Source organism: Vanellus vanellus (genome assembly GCF_965231255.1).
Source record: "Vanellus vanellus genome assembly, chromosome: 2".
NCBI lineage: Eukaryota > Metazoa > Chordata > Aves > Charadriiformes > Charadriidae > Vanellus > Vanellus vanellus.
In genome coordinates, this window is record NC_138906.1 from 165,769,701 (window position 1) to 165,785,602 (window position 15,902).

General features: G+C 38.0%; 1 protein-coding gene across 1 annotated transcript in view; it reads right to left on the bottom strand.

The window, feature by feature from the left end:
* Positions 1-15,902, bottom strand: part of AGO2 (argonaute RISC catalytic component 2) — a gene marked incomplete at its 3' end in the record, with an annotated part of 52,383 nt that overhangs the window by 12,615 nt on the left and 23,866 nt on the right. The window contains exons 3-11 of the mRNA XM_082498860.1: positions 15,288-15,408; positions 9,120-9,301; positions 7,655-7,791; positions 7,389-7,523; positions 4,660-4,747; positions 3,446-3,593; positions 3,126-3,245; positions 2,638-2,760; positions 744-877 (exon numbers count right to left, since the gene is read on the bottom strand). Of these exons, the coding sequence (XP_082354986.1) occupies positions 744-877; positions 2,638-2,760; positions 3,126-3,245; positions 3,446-3,593; positions 4,660-4,747; positions 7,389-7,523; positions 7,655-7,791; positions 9,120-9,301; positions 15,288-15,408 (1,188 nt within the window). The remainder of the gene's footprint in view (positions 1-743; positions 878-2,637; positions 2,761-3,125; positions 3,246-3,445; positions 3,594-4,659; positions 4,748-7,388; positions 7,524-7,654; positions 7,792-9,119; positions 9,302-15,287; positions 15,409-15,902) is intronic.

The following is a 15,902-nucleotide window of genomic DNA, read 5'->3' on the forward strand; positions in this document are numbered from 1 at the left end:
TCTTGCATTCACCTTACAGAGAGCAGCTGAGTCACCTGCTAGGGCAGCTGTAAGAGCTGCACTTGCCCATGCACGAAGGGAAAACAGCTGCGTGCAAAAGGAGGAATTAGACAATCCATTTACACAGGCATGCACACTCTCCCTGATCTAAAGAATGGTAGATGTCACTTTTAACAACTGTCTTTCAACAATCATGTTCCATCCAAAGACAGAGAAACCAAACTTTTCATTTCATTCAAATGCTCAAAGTCAACAAAACAACAGCTCGTTGTACTCATCTTGCAAATACAGCAACTTGCACAGTATGGGAACTCTAGAGGGTAGAAAGTCTTAGCCAGAAATTGGATTGCTTTTTAGAATTTTCCTTTTAAGTAAGTTCTGCACAAATAAATCTATTCCTTACAACCAGCAAAAGAACCTAAGACGACATACATGTTAGCTTTCACCCTTGACAAATAGTTGTAAAACACCCTTCATTACATCATTTTGGTCATCTTAAATTCTGTCCTAAGGTCTCACTGCTCAGAAACCTGCCATGAATTGCTTTTGGCAAGTCTGATTTGGAGGATTTCGTGATGCTAGCACTGATCATTCAAAACAAAGAGACAGAACTTCAGAAAAGCACTGTTAAAGATGTATTTCCATACGTTAAACAATTTAACAAAATATATATTCCAAATAAATAAGTGAAATTGTGGTATTTCCATACATAACAAAATCACCACCGTATGAAACACACTTACTTAAGATGAACTTCAGTGCATTGGCGCTGGGGAGCAAAGCACGCAATTGCCCAAACCTTTATTTCAATTCCAGTGTGAAACTGCTTATTCCTCATGTCCCAGACTCCTTGAACTGGTGTAGCAATTGCTTTGTTCTGGAAGTGGAAGAAAAAAAATAACAAAACCAAAACACTGATGCAAAAATTGATTCATGCTAACAAAAATCAGTTATGCTTCTGCTTCCCCCCAACTAGCAGGCTATTTATATTCTCAGGTCCCTCCACTGTTCAAACACCTATCCTATCTTATAAAGCTCAGTCTATCACCACAGCAAGACAGCTTGCTAGCCTGGTGACAAATAAAGCTCATATTGTTCATTTTTATTGTTGATGGTTTCCTTTGGATATATAAATCAGTAGCAGATAGAAATTACATACGCAGAGTATGTCAGATTCATGCTTGGTACGCAACGTTAACAAGAACATACATTTCTACAGCAACTTTACAACTGCTCAGTGAACTTTCCAAGAGTGATTTAAGTATTATCCATATTTTACACTTCACTAAGTAGAGGCAAATAGTGGTTCGATATCACTGACACAACTCTAGAAAAAAACGTGAATAAGCTGACAAAAGATGATCAGTTATTCAACTTTGACCTGCGCAACACTTTTTCATCCATCAAGCAGACATTACTGTGATGGATTATCTAGAGGACAAGGGATATAATAAGATGACTGAAGTCATTCTGGTGATGTTAATTACCTTAATAAGTATTAGTATCCAGTAGATATTTTAGACAAGTTACCACGATGTCTGCTGCCTTATTTAGCGGCAACAGCTAAGATTTACAAGAATTTTCGGGACACACTCAAATTTCATAATTCATTTTGCAAAGTGTTGTGCCTGTTGAAAGCAGTACCTCCCCCACTCTGACTTTCCATCACTCATCTGCCATTAAGCTTTTGTTCCCCCTCTTCCCCTGGTGCCAGAATAGATCATGAGAGCACTCTCCCTAATCAGGATCAGGCAAAGACAGCTGCGCTATCTTAACCTGTCAGCGAGGGAAGGTTTGAGCTAATCTGCCCGATTTTGTCTGAAGAGCTTTAGGTAGAAAACACGAGATCCTCTCCCATTATGGGTTTATGGAGGTAACAGTCCAATTCATGGACAGGGACAGAACTACGTTCAGCTGGCAATGCACGATCTAGAAGATGTTTCTCAGAAGCCCTCACAAATTAAGTTATTCCAGCTGTCAAAGCTTTCGTCTTGCACCAAAACGTTACATAATTGGTAGAAAATCCCGTTTCTCAAGCTTTTTTTGGAAGACACCACAGTAGGAAGATTATATCAGAAAGGTAATCTGAAAAGTCATTGTAAAGAAAAACTTGTGAGTAAATACTCCAACAGGAAGAGATGGCTCTCCAGAAAAACACGCTGACAGAAAAAAATACCTTAAGGTAGTTGTCCTAAACACAGCTGCTCCACCCAGAACACTCAAAACCAACCAGAAGTTCAGGAAGCTTTCAGAGTTAGGGGAGGCAAAAATGAACAGTAATAATTGAAGTTTGTCTCTGTTCTTCTCCATACACACCAATTCGAACCACTATTTGCAGGTTTCTTCTTGCAACACACAATAAAACAGTGTGTGAAGGAAAAACACATTCTTCTCTGAAGTTCACATAAATGCATTTTCAGCCTAGCTTTACTTTCAGAAATAAAGAAGCGATTGAGGGAGATGCAACGTGGCTGTTACGTTTAAAGACTTTCAAAACTTACACTTAAGTTCTGAACGTTACACCCATGACTTCATCCCATTACATTCAACATAATTAATTTAAAACAACCATATTACAGAAGTTATCACAGCTGGTAGTGGAAGCTAACACAAATTGTCCAGTATCTGTTAACATACCCTGCCTCCGTAGAGGATTGAAGGAGGCTGTAGGACTCTACCGGTCACATCTGTCATTTCGTCTTTGACCATTATTCCAAATTCACGAACATAAGGGTCAGTATTAAAACTCGCACTTCGCATCTGAAATGACAAGAAATTAGATAATTCTTGCAGAAAAAAAGAAGAAGTTCTTTTTATGAGAGCTAAAACTTCCTGAGATAACCTGTATTTGGGCACATACCGCTTATATATGGGTGATGCCAAGCATCCAGAGCCCTCTGTTAATTCTACTTGGATACATGGATGCCTCAAAAATTGAAATAAAGCACCAAAAGTACACTTTAAAACCTTTTGTGAGAATGTATTTTTCTATGATTAATGGAGAAAGTCTTATAAAAGCAAGTTCAAAACCTGCGTGTAGTGCACAAACTATTTAGTATCTGCTAATAGTAAGAGAAAAATTAAGTCCGTTACTACACTTCACTCAAATTCAACAGAACACTCACCAATTTGCTAATCTCTTCTTGACGGTCAGGTGCTGATCTGGCAGTTGCTCGAATCATAGTGGAAGTTTGATTGTCAGTGAGTTTCTTTATGCATCTTTGTCCTGCCACTATGTTGCACACCTAAAATACCCACAACAAAAGGCAGTTAGAAAAACAAAATGCAACTTTTTTTTGTTTGGATTTTTTTTTTTTTCATTGCTACATTACACAATGTCTACAGTTGGCTACTCAAAAAACAGTTTGTCAATATTGGAGCCGTTTTTTCCTCTGACTCCCCACCCCCATTCCCAGAATATAGTACTATCTAAAAATGTACTTGCCTCAAGAGGAAGGTATGTGTGTTTCTGCTCCTGTCCAACTTGTAAACATGGAAGGTGAGGATAGCGTAAAACTAATTTGTGCCTGTCCTTAAAATACTGAGCTACAGTGCATTCAACTGTTTGTCCATTCTCCTGCTGAAGTGGGAATCTATTGGAAATCAAATATGAAAATAAGCCATTACTTCATGTAGAATACTTTCCCACATTTGCTCAATACACTTCTTGACACAAGTTAAGCTTACTGGAGATTAAACCTATCCTGCTGAAATGATGCAAGCATACTTCTATAATTAAGATTCCATCTTTGCCACTACCATGTGTCTTCTAATAGTACCACAGAGGGCTATTTCTCTAACATTCTTGATATCTGAAGCTATAAATTAAGTTTCCTAAGAGCAGGTGCCTTAGAGACAAAGACTAGCATTTTCTGCTTATTTGGGATACTTGCAGTACTATATTTTATGATATGCCATGCACAGAAAATAGTAAGCCTACTCTGAGAGTCACAAAACCAATTATTGCTTCAGAAATGCATTTCTCTCTTTCTGTACCTTACAAATATATTTCCACATATGCACACACATTTGCATATACCTACATCAAGGTGGCACAAATATTGTCTTTTCATTAATATAATACATCACTGAAAGCACATGAAAGAAAGCGCAAAAATTAAATGCCAAATTTAGACACTGATTGATTATCTTCTTGTAAAAAGCCACTATCGGTTTTGTTCCTTATACTACTTTCTTAAAAATGGGAATATATAGCTCCATATTTAAGTTATCTGTAAATCCCTGGTTAGTGATCAAAAATAAACATTTTTCCCAGAGGAAAAACAGATTAGTAATAAGATAGATTAGAAAGCTGATGCCAATTGGCACTAGTTTTCTACTCAACAGTTCTGGGAAACATTACGCTACCAATAGGGCACCCTGTTCTTCCAGTGTTGAAGAAATCCATACATTAAAGAAAACCCCACCATCACAGATTTAAAACAAAGCAATTGGTTCAAATGCCACAACATTCATTATAGAATAAAAGTAGAACAAAAAAACCAGCAAAATTGGGGAAACACTTTGAGGTGTATTTTAAATATGTCGACCAAAGTAGTATCATTTTTCAAGACAACTTTTCCTGTGTCAGTATGGCAGGCAAGATACTTTTCCAGCCTGAGATTAAACATATGCTTAAAAAGAAGCAAAATACTTTACGTTTGGTGACTTGCTGGTCGTCTGGTGACATTGCACACTCTGTACTTTCTTTTCATTTGTCCACAGTGTGTTATCTCCACCTTTAGACCTAAAAATTGGAAAACGCATATCACTGTTTCTTCAAAATCAAGGTGTCAGCCCCCTTAATTGTTACACAAGACCACTTAAACCGCGCAGTATAAAGCTATTCACTATTTAGCATGTTCTCAAAGCACCAAAGGGTATCCCAGACAGAATTAAAAAACACCCAAACAATTTATAAGTCTTAAAATTCAAAAATCCTGAGCTTCAGCTAAAGTTTAACAAAGAATTTTAGTGACAAGATGAAACCCCAAAGCCCCAAGAGCTCGCAGACGAAGCTGAACGCATTCAGCGAATTCCAATTCTGTACCTCTACGGAAGTCCAGGGTGGTGGAAGGACAAAAAGGGCACGCAACCTCCTTGAAACAATAAGCTTGTTTATACTTTAAGTCTAAACATACGGCGTCTGTGAGATCTCCGACTATTGCAACCAAGCCTGAAATCATGAATCGGTGAGGGAAAAAATACCCATACAGCCTCCAGGAACCCACGGGGCTTTCTTTGTGAAGACAAAGATCTGTTGCAAACCCCACTGGCACAAAAGCCAAGCCCACCTGAAAGCCAACAACTTCTAGAAGAATTTATCCACCCCAAACCAGGACAAGACAGCTACCTGTAAAGAATTGTTTCTAATTTATCATTGCCCACAAATATAAGCCTGAATGCAACATTTTCATTTGTTTTACTTTCATGCTTAGGCAGAAACAGATGTGGGTGGGCTATTAGAGATGGGATGTTGAATGTGAGGGAATAGGAAAGAGGGAACTGTAGACAGGAATTCCTTATGTATCTGTATAATGTTCCTTATGTATGTGTATAAACTCAGGCGGCTGCTGAGTAACAGTGCATATTTCCCATATCTGTCAAAGGCACTAATAACTTGCGAAACAACATACTAATCTTTCCATGTAACTTGTTATGGCTCAAAGTGCCATCTATTATGAAACCTTCAACAAATATCAAGTTTTCATGAATACCTCCGAAATCTGTATTACAGTATTTTCATTAAAAGATAAACCGGTACCTCAATTCCTCAATTTACAACTAAGTTTGCTGCAAATTTGAAATTACTTCTTCTATCTGCAGTATGAAAATCCTCATGGAAAAAGTGACAAAAGCAGATGGCAATTCAGTGCCCGCTTATTTTTTTCAAAACATTTACAACCAGTACAAACTCAGGATTTATTCATACTTTTCTTGCTAACTTCTAGTTGGGCAAAGACAATTTTGTAGTCATTTTGTAGAAACAAGGAAGCTGCACAATAGATTTATGGAGTTGCTTTTTCTTTTTTAACTTGTTTTTTTTTCCTGTCAAGCATATCATGAAGGAAGGACCTTGATTTTCCAAAAGAAACCTTCAGTGAACACAGACAGTAAAATTCCGTCCTCCTACTCTTTGATTTAGAATAACTGCAATTTACTTACAGGAAAGTATATGTATTTATGAAATATATCTAAATATGTAAAACCACATAGCTAAGTTGTTAGTAAAATCTGGAACGTGAAAATCTTGACACCAGTAATTGGAAAAATTTAAGATCAGGTAATTTAAAAGAAAAAAGAAATCACAGCCTTTGCAAATATTTTGAAATCATTAGATTATGAACTAGAGTATCTTTGTCATGGAACTGGAATTGACACTAGCAGTGTGTTTCAAAAGTGAAAAATATGAAATTTTTGTATTTCTAACTGTTCACTGGTATTTACTTTAGAGATGGGGGTACTTCAAGAAGAGTAGAGCACTATAGTAAATATAACTTCTAAATACAATGAAGCAATATTCACTTGGGAAGATAAATTGCTTTCAAGGAGACTGACATAATAAGTGATGCTGCTCTATATGCTAAAAAGAAAAGATCTCAGTAGTACCTTTGCACTGAAATGCTCTCAGATGCCAACAGCCACCAGTAATTTTGACATGACACTTGATCAAGGGACTGGGTGGTGGTGAGGCCCAAAAAAATGAAGGTATGTCAGGAGAACCTACACTTGAACGAGGAGAAGCTTGCACAAATCATAAGCCGGTAACTAATCTCACTAAAATAAATTACCATCCACCTGCTAGAAAGTTTTAGTTCATCCCATCACTTAGATTACAACATATCCACGGTTTCACTAAAGCACTTTCATTAAGGGCAAAGCTAATTAAACTACCTTGTATTTGCCACAGGCAAAAGGCACACGCATATATAGTTAACACAGAATCTCAAATATGTGATAATTTAATTATGTGCATACCTGAGCTCTAAACGTGACTGGTTCAAAAAAAAAAAAAAAAAAGCAGCTCACTTAACTTTTTATACTAGTGATTCATCAAATCTGAAGGCACATAATTACCTGAACTGACCCAACTTTGCTTATATTCCCAAAGTGACTCTGTCAAGCTACAGAGATTAACCAATGCACTAGGAAAAAAGGACAAGGAGACCGAAACATAAAATTGATCAGTAGACTTCTGAAAGTCTTGAAATATACATAAGTAATAAAATGATTCTTGCCTCTCAGTTTTGTTCAAAAAAAAAAAAAAAAGTATGTGCACTGTTTGTTGTGATGTTTCCTAATAAGGCAACTGCTATAGAAAATATTTTGAATGTGTAGTGGCAACACATCAGACAGAATAAAGTAGTTTTATGTAATTTAATTATTACCTTTTATTTCTTTGGTAAACTTCACCCTTTGGGAATCTGTCAGAGGTTTTTGTTGTTCTTCAATACTTTTGAAGTCCAAAACTTCACATACAAACTCGATAACTGGCTGTGCTTTGTAAAATGCAGTTGCAGATACTGTAGACAAAAACGTTAATGTTATATTACAACAATTCTGAGGAAATTTTTAAGTCCATCAAAAGGAACTAAATTTTTGCATTTCCACTGAAAGAGAAGAATGAACAAGAAAAGATTTTTATAGGACCTACCATCAATATTTAACATCATTTTCCATAATGAAGGTCTGACTGATTGATGGAAGCCAAACCAAACTTCTCTGCCACCACCCAATGGATTTGAGCACCCTTCTGATGCTGTAAAAAAAGATCGCCCCACAGGAGTATATCTGCAATAAAGAAAATAAAATCAGATCATAAAGTTAAAGCAAAAAAAAAAAAAATTGCAAAGCCATAACTAATGCAAATTCCTATTTACAAAAGCACAGTAACGTCAGTGTTTCAAATTACCAATAATCTGAGCTTCCTGTCAGGACTCTGGTTACACCTCTCAAAATCCAGCTAGTTACAGCAAGAAATTGGCTACTACTCACATTTGTTTGAACTTATTTTCAGTATACTCCTTAATATACCTACTAATTAAAACAAAAAGCATTAATAACTTTTTTGTACTCTATTAAAAATTCAGCTATGCTTCAGTAAGAAAATAATTGAACGTCTCTGCTATTAAAACAGCAATGTAATAATCTCTCCCCTTACTTGTGCATAGCTTCCTCTGCGCGGGTGAACAACTGATCTAAAATATTTTTGATGCATTTTTCATCTTGGTAATTCTGTACTGCACACTTAATATCAAACTAATCAAAACCAGCACCAATATATTTCTCTGAACAAAGATGTGTGACTAAGGGGTCTGGATTGTTTTCTGTGTTGCAAAACCTGACGAATGTGATCTTTAATTTTTTTTTAATCCTTAATGTGAGGATAAAATCAACATGGTATAAGGCTGCTTAAAGATACTTACATAAATGTAACTCATTTTCACCGTTTAGCCCTTCAAAATAGGAAAGTTCAGCCCTACTAAGCTTTGTTCTTTACTTTCTAATTGAATATAATTTGAGCAGTGGTCTTAAGCGACTTGTTTCATGGCAGCAGAATTACACCCAGTATCTTTTGGGTTTGACTGCAAACTCTGTAGATTCCACTCACTTGGAAAAAAAAAAAAACAAACAATTTTCAAGTTTTTCTTTTCTATAAAAATAGCTATACTGGGTTGACATTAACGTTCTCCTAGCACAGTACCCTTTATAGAAAATTGGCAATAAATATCTGCCCAAAGACACACAGGAACAGGGTAACAAGTTTTAAATCCACCCTCACATGTCTACCAACCTTCAACTACTTTCTGCACAGCGAGGGCTTCCTTCTCTGAGGCCTACAGAGAAAAGGGGTACAAGCGAGATGGCAGGGCACCCCTGACCTGAGAGCACACAACCACGGAGCAAGTCTGAAGACCAGTGGAGAAAGGGACTTGTATCCAGGCTGGAGGCTACTAATTCCACCAGATGAGCAGGAAAGCACCGTATTGCCTCTTGCCTGAGCATGCCATCTGCTATTATTTTGGTTGAGCTATGAAAGCATATTCTACCCAAAAAGCCACTGAAGCGATTGAAATAACAATACAACCTCCTAAACAACGTCAAGGTCTTCCCCTCACCTCATGGAAGGCAAGTGCCTCATCACTACATCCAGTGCCTGGATGGTTTCAAACGGGACACTTGGCAGCCGACCAGAAAGAGCATCATGTAAAGCCTGCAAACTCACACAGGACATCCACTTTATAGCCACCTTAAATATTCTGTCCTTTCCTTCTCCTGGCAGCGTGACCTCCAGCTCCACCTGCAACAATGCCAAACAACAAACCAAGATGATTCTTTCCATTTAAAGGGGAAAACGGGAGGGGCTTGGAGGGGACGATGGATTCCTCTGAACAGCGCTATAAAGCTTGTAGACAAAAAGCAATGATGAAGAAACAACATACATTAGGTACAGCCTCTTTTCGCAGCTAGATCTTTCCAAAGGTGTACTTCAGAAAGCTGGTGTGCTTCCCAATTGGCATCTAGCTCCCTCTTTGAGGCAAAATTACAATTTGGAAGTGCTTGCGTATCCACAGGGAGGTCTCCATGAAGATCCAATAACCTAATTTCAGATACCTAACAAATACTAATGCATCACCGCTCACGTCAGCTCCTGCATGCCTAAAAATAAAATATGATCTGTCGCTACCTGTCAAGATTCATGAATTTCAAGTATTTGCTCTCTAGAGTACCGGACTGCTTTATATACTATTACTGTAGATAGAGTTCAAACGAGAGAAAATAAAATCCACAAGAAGCTTTCAAAGGGGAAAAAAAAAAGAACAGACACCACCCACCCACAAAAAAAAACCAAACACACAAACCCCACCAACCCAAACCCCTCTTATTTTCAAATACCAAAGACAGACTGAACGACGGCCCCCCAGTACTAGTGATGCTATCAGGCAGGAAACGGGGACACTCCTTTGACATGTTATGCCCTACTTTGAATTTTTTGTCTAAAGAGCACTAGCAAACGACATTATGGTATATTAGTTTAGCCTACTACTTGTAAAGCTGATTTCTCCTCTTTATTAAAAGAAAGAAAGCCTGAGCACAGAAGTTCTTAAACCAACTAAAATTAAGGCTTGTCTGAAACGATTAGCAGTTCTGGGAGTGACTACAAGAAATAACAAGATCAGAGTATCCTTTGTGCTGGATATAAACAAAAACATTGCATTTTCCTGTCTTAGGGAGCTTACAATTTAAATATAAAAGGCATCCACTGAACAGACAAACTGTAATTAGTGGGCTAGCAAAAATAATACATGACTAAGTGAGCTAACATATGCAATCATCTGGTCTTCTGTGACAGTTAGCTTCTTCAGTCAAAAAATAGGAAGGAAAGATACAACACAAATAATAAGCCTTCCCATGCGCCAAAAAAATGAGTTGACCATTTATAGTAGGCAGCAAATTAATATTACAGCCGCGTCTCTCCTCTAGTACAAACATCATTCACCAGGAGAGTCAAGCAGAGGAAGGAGCCGTATGGCCGTTGGGAGAGCAATGGGAACTGGAGTCTGTAGTTGAGGGGTCACTGCTCTGAATCCAGCCCATAAGGTGAATTCTGCTGAAAAGCTGTGCAAATAAAGGTACAGGGTTTCGCTGACACAGGTTGGAAGCTTTTTACGAAGACTTTTTTTTCCATGAAGGTTTTTTTCTTCTCTGAAGAACGGGACTACTTGTGTTGCAGTATTCATGTCCCTGGTAGAAATAAAAGGCCCACGACTGAAGAATTTGTGTTCCAATTGCTAGACTGAAAAAAACCTATTACATTTAGCATAGCTGTGATGGTAAATTCACACTGCTGAATTTGGCCCAAAAAGCTTTTGCTGCTGGGTCTAACCTTATTTCAAAACAGTTGAATTAGAGTCACTGCTCAGATAACTAAGGTTTAAACCCAACTTTTCAGGTATTTGTCCTCCAATATCTCACCCAAATTACATGCTACTGAAGAGTATGTTTTTTTTTTTTTAAAAATAAAATCATAAAAATACATTAGGACCAACAAACGTGTCCTTAATCCACATCCTCAAGATCGCATATACTTTTAGGCACTGCAAATCAGAATTCAAATCTCTCAGTAGTATTTTATTTATCCCAATCTATATTTTTAAGGGTAAACGAACATACTCATGTTTGACAGAGTAAGCAAAATATGAAAAATTTCAAGACAAAGTAGTTTTAAATGGGAGTTTTACCATGTACTTTACTACTAGGAATAACCTCTAAAGCCAAATTTAATGTTTGATTTCCTACAGTTTCACCAGGTGTATTCTATCCCCAAATAAAAAATTTACAATCTCAGTCACTAACCTACTACCTGCTAGACCCATAGCTAAATTGCAACACAGCTGACATAATTTTGCAGCTAAAGGAACAAAATGAAAGGGATGTTACTGTAGGGATGTGAAAAATCATTAAGCCTGTGGAAAAACTTGAAAGCTCTCCTTAAAAACAATAGGTTTTGTAACTGATGTAGCCTGATTGACTCATACGAATCAGTGTATCACTGTTTAAAAATAATAAAAATTAAACCTGACCACGTGTTTCTGGGGAATTCTTGGTAATACTTCATCTCTATAATATATGCATCACTACCTGATTATTTTATCATGTTTGAGCATACAACGTTAATATTCTAAGAGCTTTTCCTTCCCAGGGATTCAGAGGAAGACAGATGCACTTTCCAGTTGAATATTTGGGTCCCTACCTCCCATGGACTTGTTTGGAAATCTCAAGCTATGGACATAAGAAAGAGGTCTGCTTCTATCACGTACAGAGTCATTAGCAGTACTTCAAATAAAGTCAAGAGGAGTAATGTTGCGGCCATACACAGGATTAACACTTTCCTTCTGAAAAAGGGAACAGCAGTAGGATTTCTGTATCAAACTGCAGCTTGGTTCACTCGTAATTACTGTTTTTATAATTAAAGACTGCTTAAGGTATATGTTAAGTTACATCAGTTGTTCTCGAATCTTGCAAGGTAAGGAAACTTTCAAGTTCAGTGAAAATTTTACTCTAGCTTTTAACTGTAAAAGGACATTTCAGGGAAATACACAAGCAACACAACAATTGAGTACAAAGCCACAGTCAGAAGTGACTTGGGCTTGCTGTTAGAACCTACAAGGAAAGAGGAGGCTATTAATATCTTTATACCTTGACAGTGTCCTATACACTTGTTTTTATTCATACACATTGAGAAGAAAGTACAAAACCATTCTGTTTATATTTACATATTCCATATCTGTTCTGAAAGGTCTGAAGGAATAAGGGGAAGGAAGGAATAAGGGGAAGGAAGGAATAAGGGGAAGGAAGGAATAAGGGGAAGGAAGGAATAAGGGGAAGGAAGGAATAAGGGGAAGGAAGGAATAAGGGGAAGGAAGGAATAAGGGGAAGGAAGGAATAAGGGGAAGGAAGGAATAAGGGGAAGGAAGGAATAAGGGGAAGGAAGGAATAAGGGGAAGGAAGGAATAAGGGGAAGGAAGGAATAAGGGGAAGGAAGGAATAAGGGGAAGGAAGGAATAAGGGGAAGGAAACTAGGTATAACAGCCATGAAGTTCAAGCAGAAAAGATTAAGAGTATTTATATAATAGAAAAACATTACAAAAAAAAAAAGCAGGGTTGTCATCAAGGACCAAAAAAAAAAAAAGAAACCAAACAAATCCAACCAACCCTAGAACAACCACCAGCAACAAGAGATGAGGACAGAGTGTATTAATTTAAGTTAAAGAGCAACAGGAGGGAAAAAAAAAAACAAACAAAAAAACCCAACAAAAACGTAGGCAATTTGGTGTCAACCTTCTGCTTAGCATCAGTTCGTCCAGTACCGATGCACACTGCAAGTAAATCACGGTCGTCTTCCGCTTAGATTAAGGATCATCTATTAATCATTGTATGCTCATGAATCTTTTCAATATGATCCTAAATGTAATCAGATGTGCAGTAAACTTGCTACATATCTTATGTACCGAACAGCCAAAAAACCCCAAAGAAAAATAAAACCAAAGAAACCTAATCTAATTATGCTGGAGGAAAGGCCTAATACCTACAAGCTTTATACTGGTTTAAACCGTGCTTAAACCAATTTAGCACCACATAACAATTTCCCTCATTAAGCTAAATTTCCCACGTCCGATTTAAACCAGCTGAAGATTTATCTCTATTAGCTCTTTCCTCCAGGGTAATAACATTAATATATGTATAGCAGAAAAACCGATAGTCCTGTATCCCATGGGAAATAGGGAAAAGATATGAGTTTCTTAAAAGCGAGCCTAATGAACCATCTTGTGCTAACCTCCACTAAAAACACTCTCCTCAGTGACCACCTTTTGCAAATGATCATCCCTCTGGCTAGGTAACTCCGTCCCACCCAAAATGCTTAACAAAATCACTGAAGTCAGCCTTTTCCCAGGTGTAGGTTACAATGTTCATTTGCATGGCATGAAGGAATCAGGGCATCAAAGGCATCTCCTGCTGGCACACTGTCACCAGACTTCGTTTTTACCATGTATGATTTAGTATATGTGGGCTTTAAAATCCAAAGCATCAAGAATCGAATCCTGTTTGGTCAGCAGGCGTTCAGACACAGAACAGGAGGAGGAGGTCATCTCATCCAGTTCCCAATCAGAGTAGAGTCAACTTGCATCTCACAAAGTCTCATTAGATCTGAGGATTAATGTGATCCCAATTTGTTTATCCTCCATAGATAAACCATTTTTCATTTACCTTTACTTAGTAAACGCAGAACTTCGTACTCGTCATAAAATATACTGTCAGCCATCCACAAACTTGGAAAGCATTGCAGTTAAAGGTAACTCTGCGTGCAGACTTGTTTAAACTTCTAAGGACACTCATCAAGTTTGATTCCACCTTTAGCAAATACTTTGCCATCTTGCATGTCATATCTGTAGCAACTGGAACACTATACGTGAAAGTGGAAAACAAAAATTCTCTCTAATATTTTTAGATGATTCCTTTACAGTTTTCCTAGACATTAGCTTATCAGTTCATGAAAAAATAATTAGGACTAGAATAGAGACTGACCTTTACTGCATGACATTCACGTAAATACGTTTGGGGGAAATAAAAATTACACATATGAGATTAAGAGCTTGATTCAGGTACAACTATCAACTATATCAAGCACCGCACAGGCATACAATATGAGACAGCCAAGGACAGCATGAACTATTTTGTAGCACACTGCTACTGAATTTACGAAGGCCTCAGCTCTGTTCTCGGTTTTATCACATAAGCAAGTTTCCACATTTCTCTGTATTCCCCTTTCTAGTTAGGTTGTAATCAAGTTCTACGGGATCAGACAGTCTTCCCCTGTAACAGAGCATGCCCCACCTTGCACCCACAGCAGAAGGCCATTTTATCCGTCTATGAACTCTGGAAACTACCATAGCGTTGAGTGAGTAATGAGAATGACTGTATCCTCAAGTGTTCATCATCTAAATTAAAAAGGCCACAGAAAATTCAATCTGATATTAGACCACAGAAGCATAGGTTAAATTATTTTATAAGGTTTGCGTGGTAGCATGTTCCAACACAGTCCCTTCTGCTTCACCAGTCATCAATGGGCAGAGACATGGGTGCGCTCTGCAGCTCCAACCACAGTGACCGAAAAGGTCACCGCCCTGCGTACAGAGCTGGCAAACAGAACACGCGAGTCCTCTTCACCTGCCCCAGGGCTAAGCTAGCAGGTCTTAACCTGTACAGTTTAAATTAATTTGGCTCTCACGTCGTAAAGGATTAGGGAAGAGGTTCCATACCAAAAACAGAGGAGGGATGGAGGAGTTTCTTCCTGCTAGTGGATAGCGAGAATCAGCTTACAGTGGGCTTTGATGAGATTAACGAGCTGACACAACAGCTTGCTGCTGCCCAGAGGGTGCTTCCGCTCCCCTCTCCAAAACTCAACTGTACTTTCACTTTCTGCCTAGTGGCAGTATGGAGCTTGTCCGCTGTCTTGGGCAGTAGATCCAGCTCACCAAACCAGCAGAAACCACGCCAGTCAGGGGGAGAGAGAGGGAGGAAAGAAAGGATATGGAAAGCGGAGAGACCATTTTGATGGCAACAAGCTCACACTTCTGTCCGGGCAAACCACACCCTGAGCAAAGTGACAACAGGAAGAGACATCTATTCCAGAAATACAGAATCATTTCCCATCAATTTTTGGAAAGGCTCTGCAAATAATGCATTAAAATCCCCAATTAGAAACTTTTCTATTTAAAACTTACTTTATCTCTCCCAATGGGAAGCGGCATAGCTGTGTAAAGGTTTTTTCTTCCATCAAACACTGGTTTGCGATCCCCAAAAATCTGGGTTTTAAAGTGCTGAACCATATGCTCCACTATTTCTCTGAAAATATAAAAAGATTACATTAATTCAATTTTTTACTTTTGATGTTAAGTAGCAAATGAACACTAACACTACTATTTATGAACAGAGGCATTAGGTAAATGACAGGGTTGTCGAATTTTGGGTATTAAAGGCAAGATTTGACTGATCTGAATTAAAGCAACCTTTTCACAGACTTAACTGTTTTCTTAAAGCAGCTATTTTTAGCTGTTTTAGATTGAAACTTTCCTTCCTCTTTTCTGTGATCTACTGAGAGTGGTAAAGCGAAAGCTTGTGCTCTCTCAAGCTCAAAACAAGAGGTGCTTGGTATCCTCCTGGGGCTTCTGCTCCCCTGTCCTACAGCCCTTTCTGCAGAGGACCACTGACCAAAAGCTCAGCAGCCTTAGAAGCTTTAAAAAAAATACTATCCAAGCTTACAGTTTTAGTGTAGGGACAATAGTTCTGTGATGACAGTGACATGCAAACTTTTTTCATGGCACTGAGAAAGATTACTT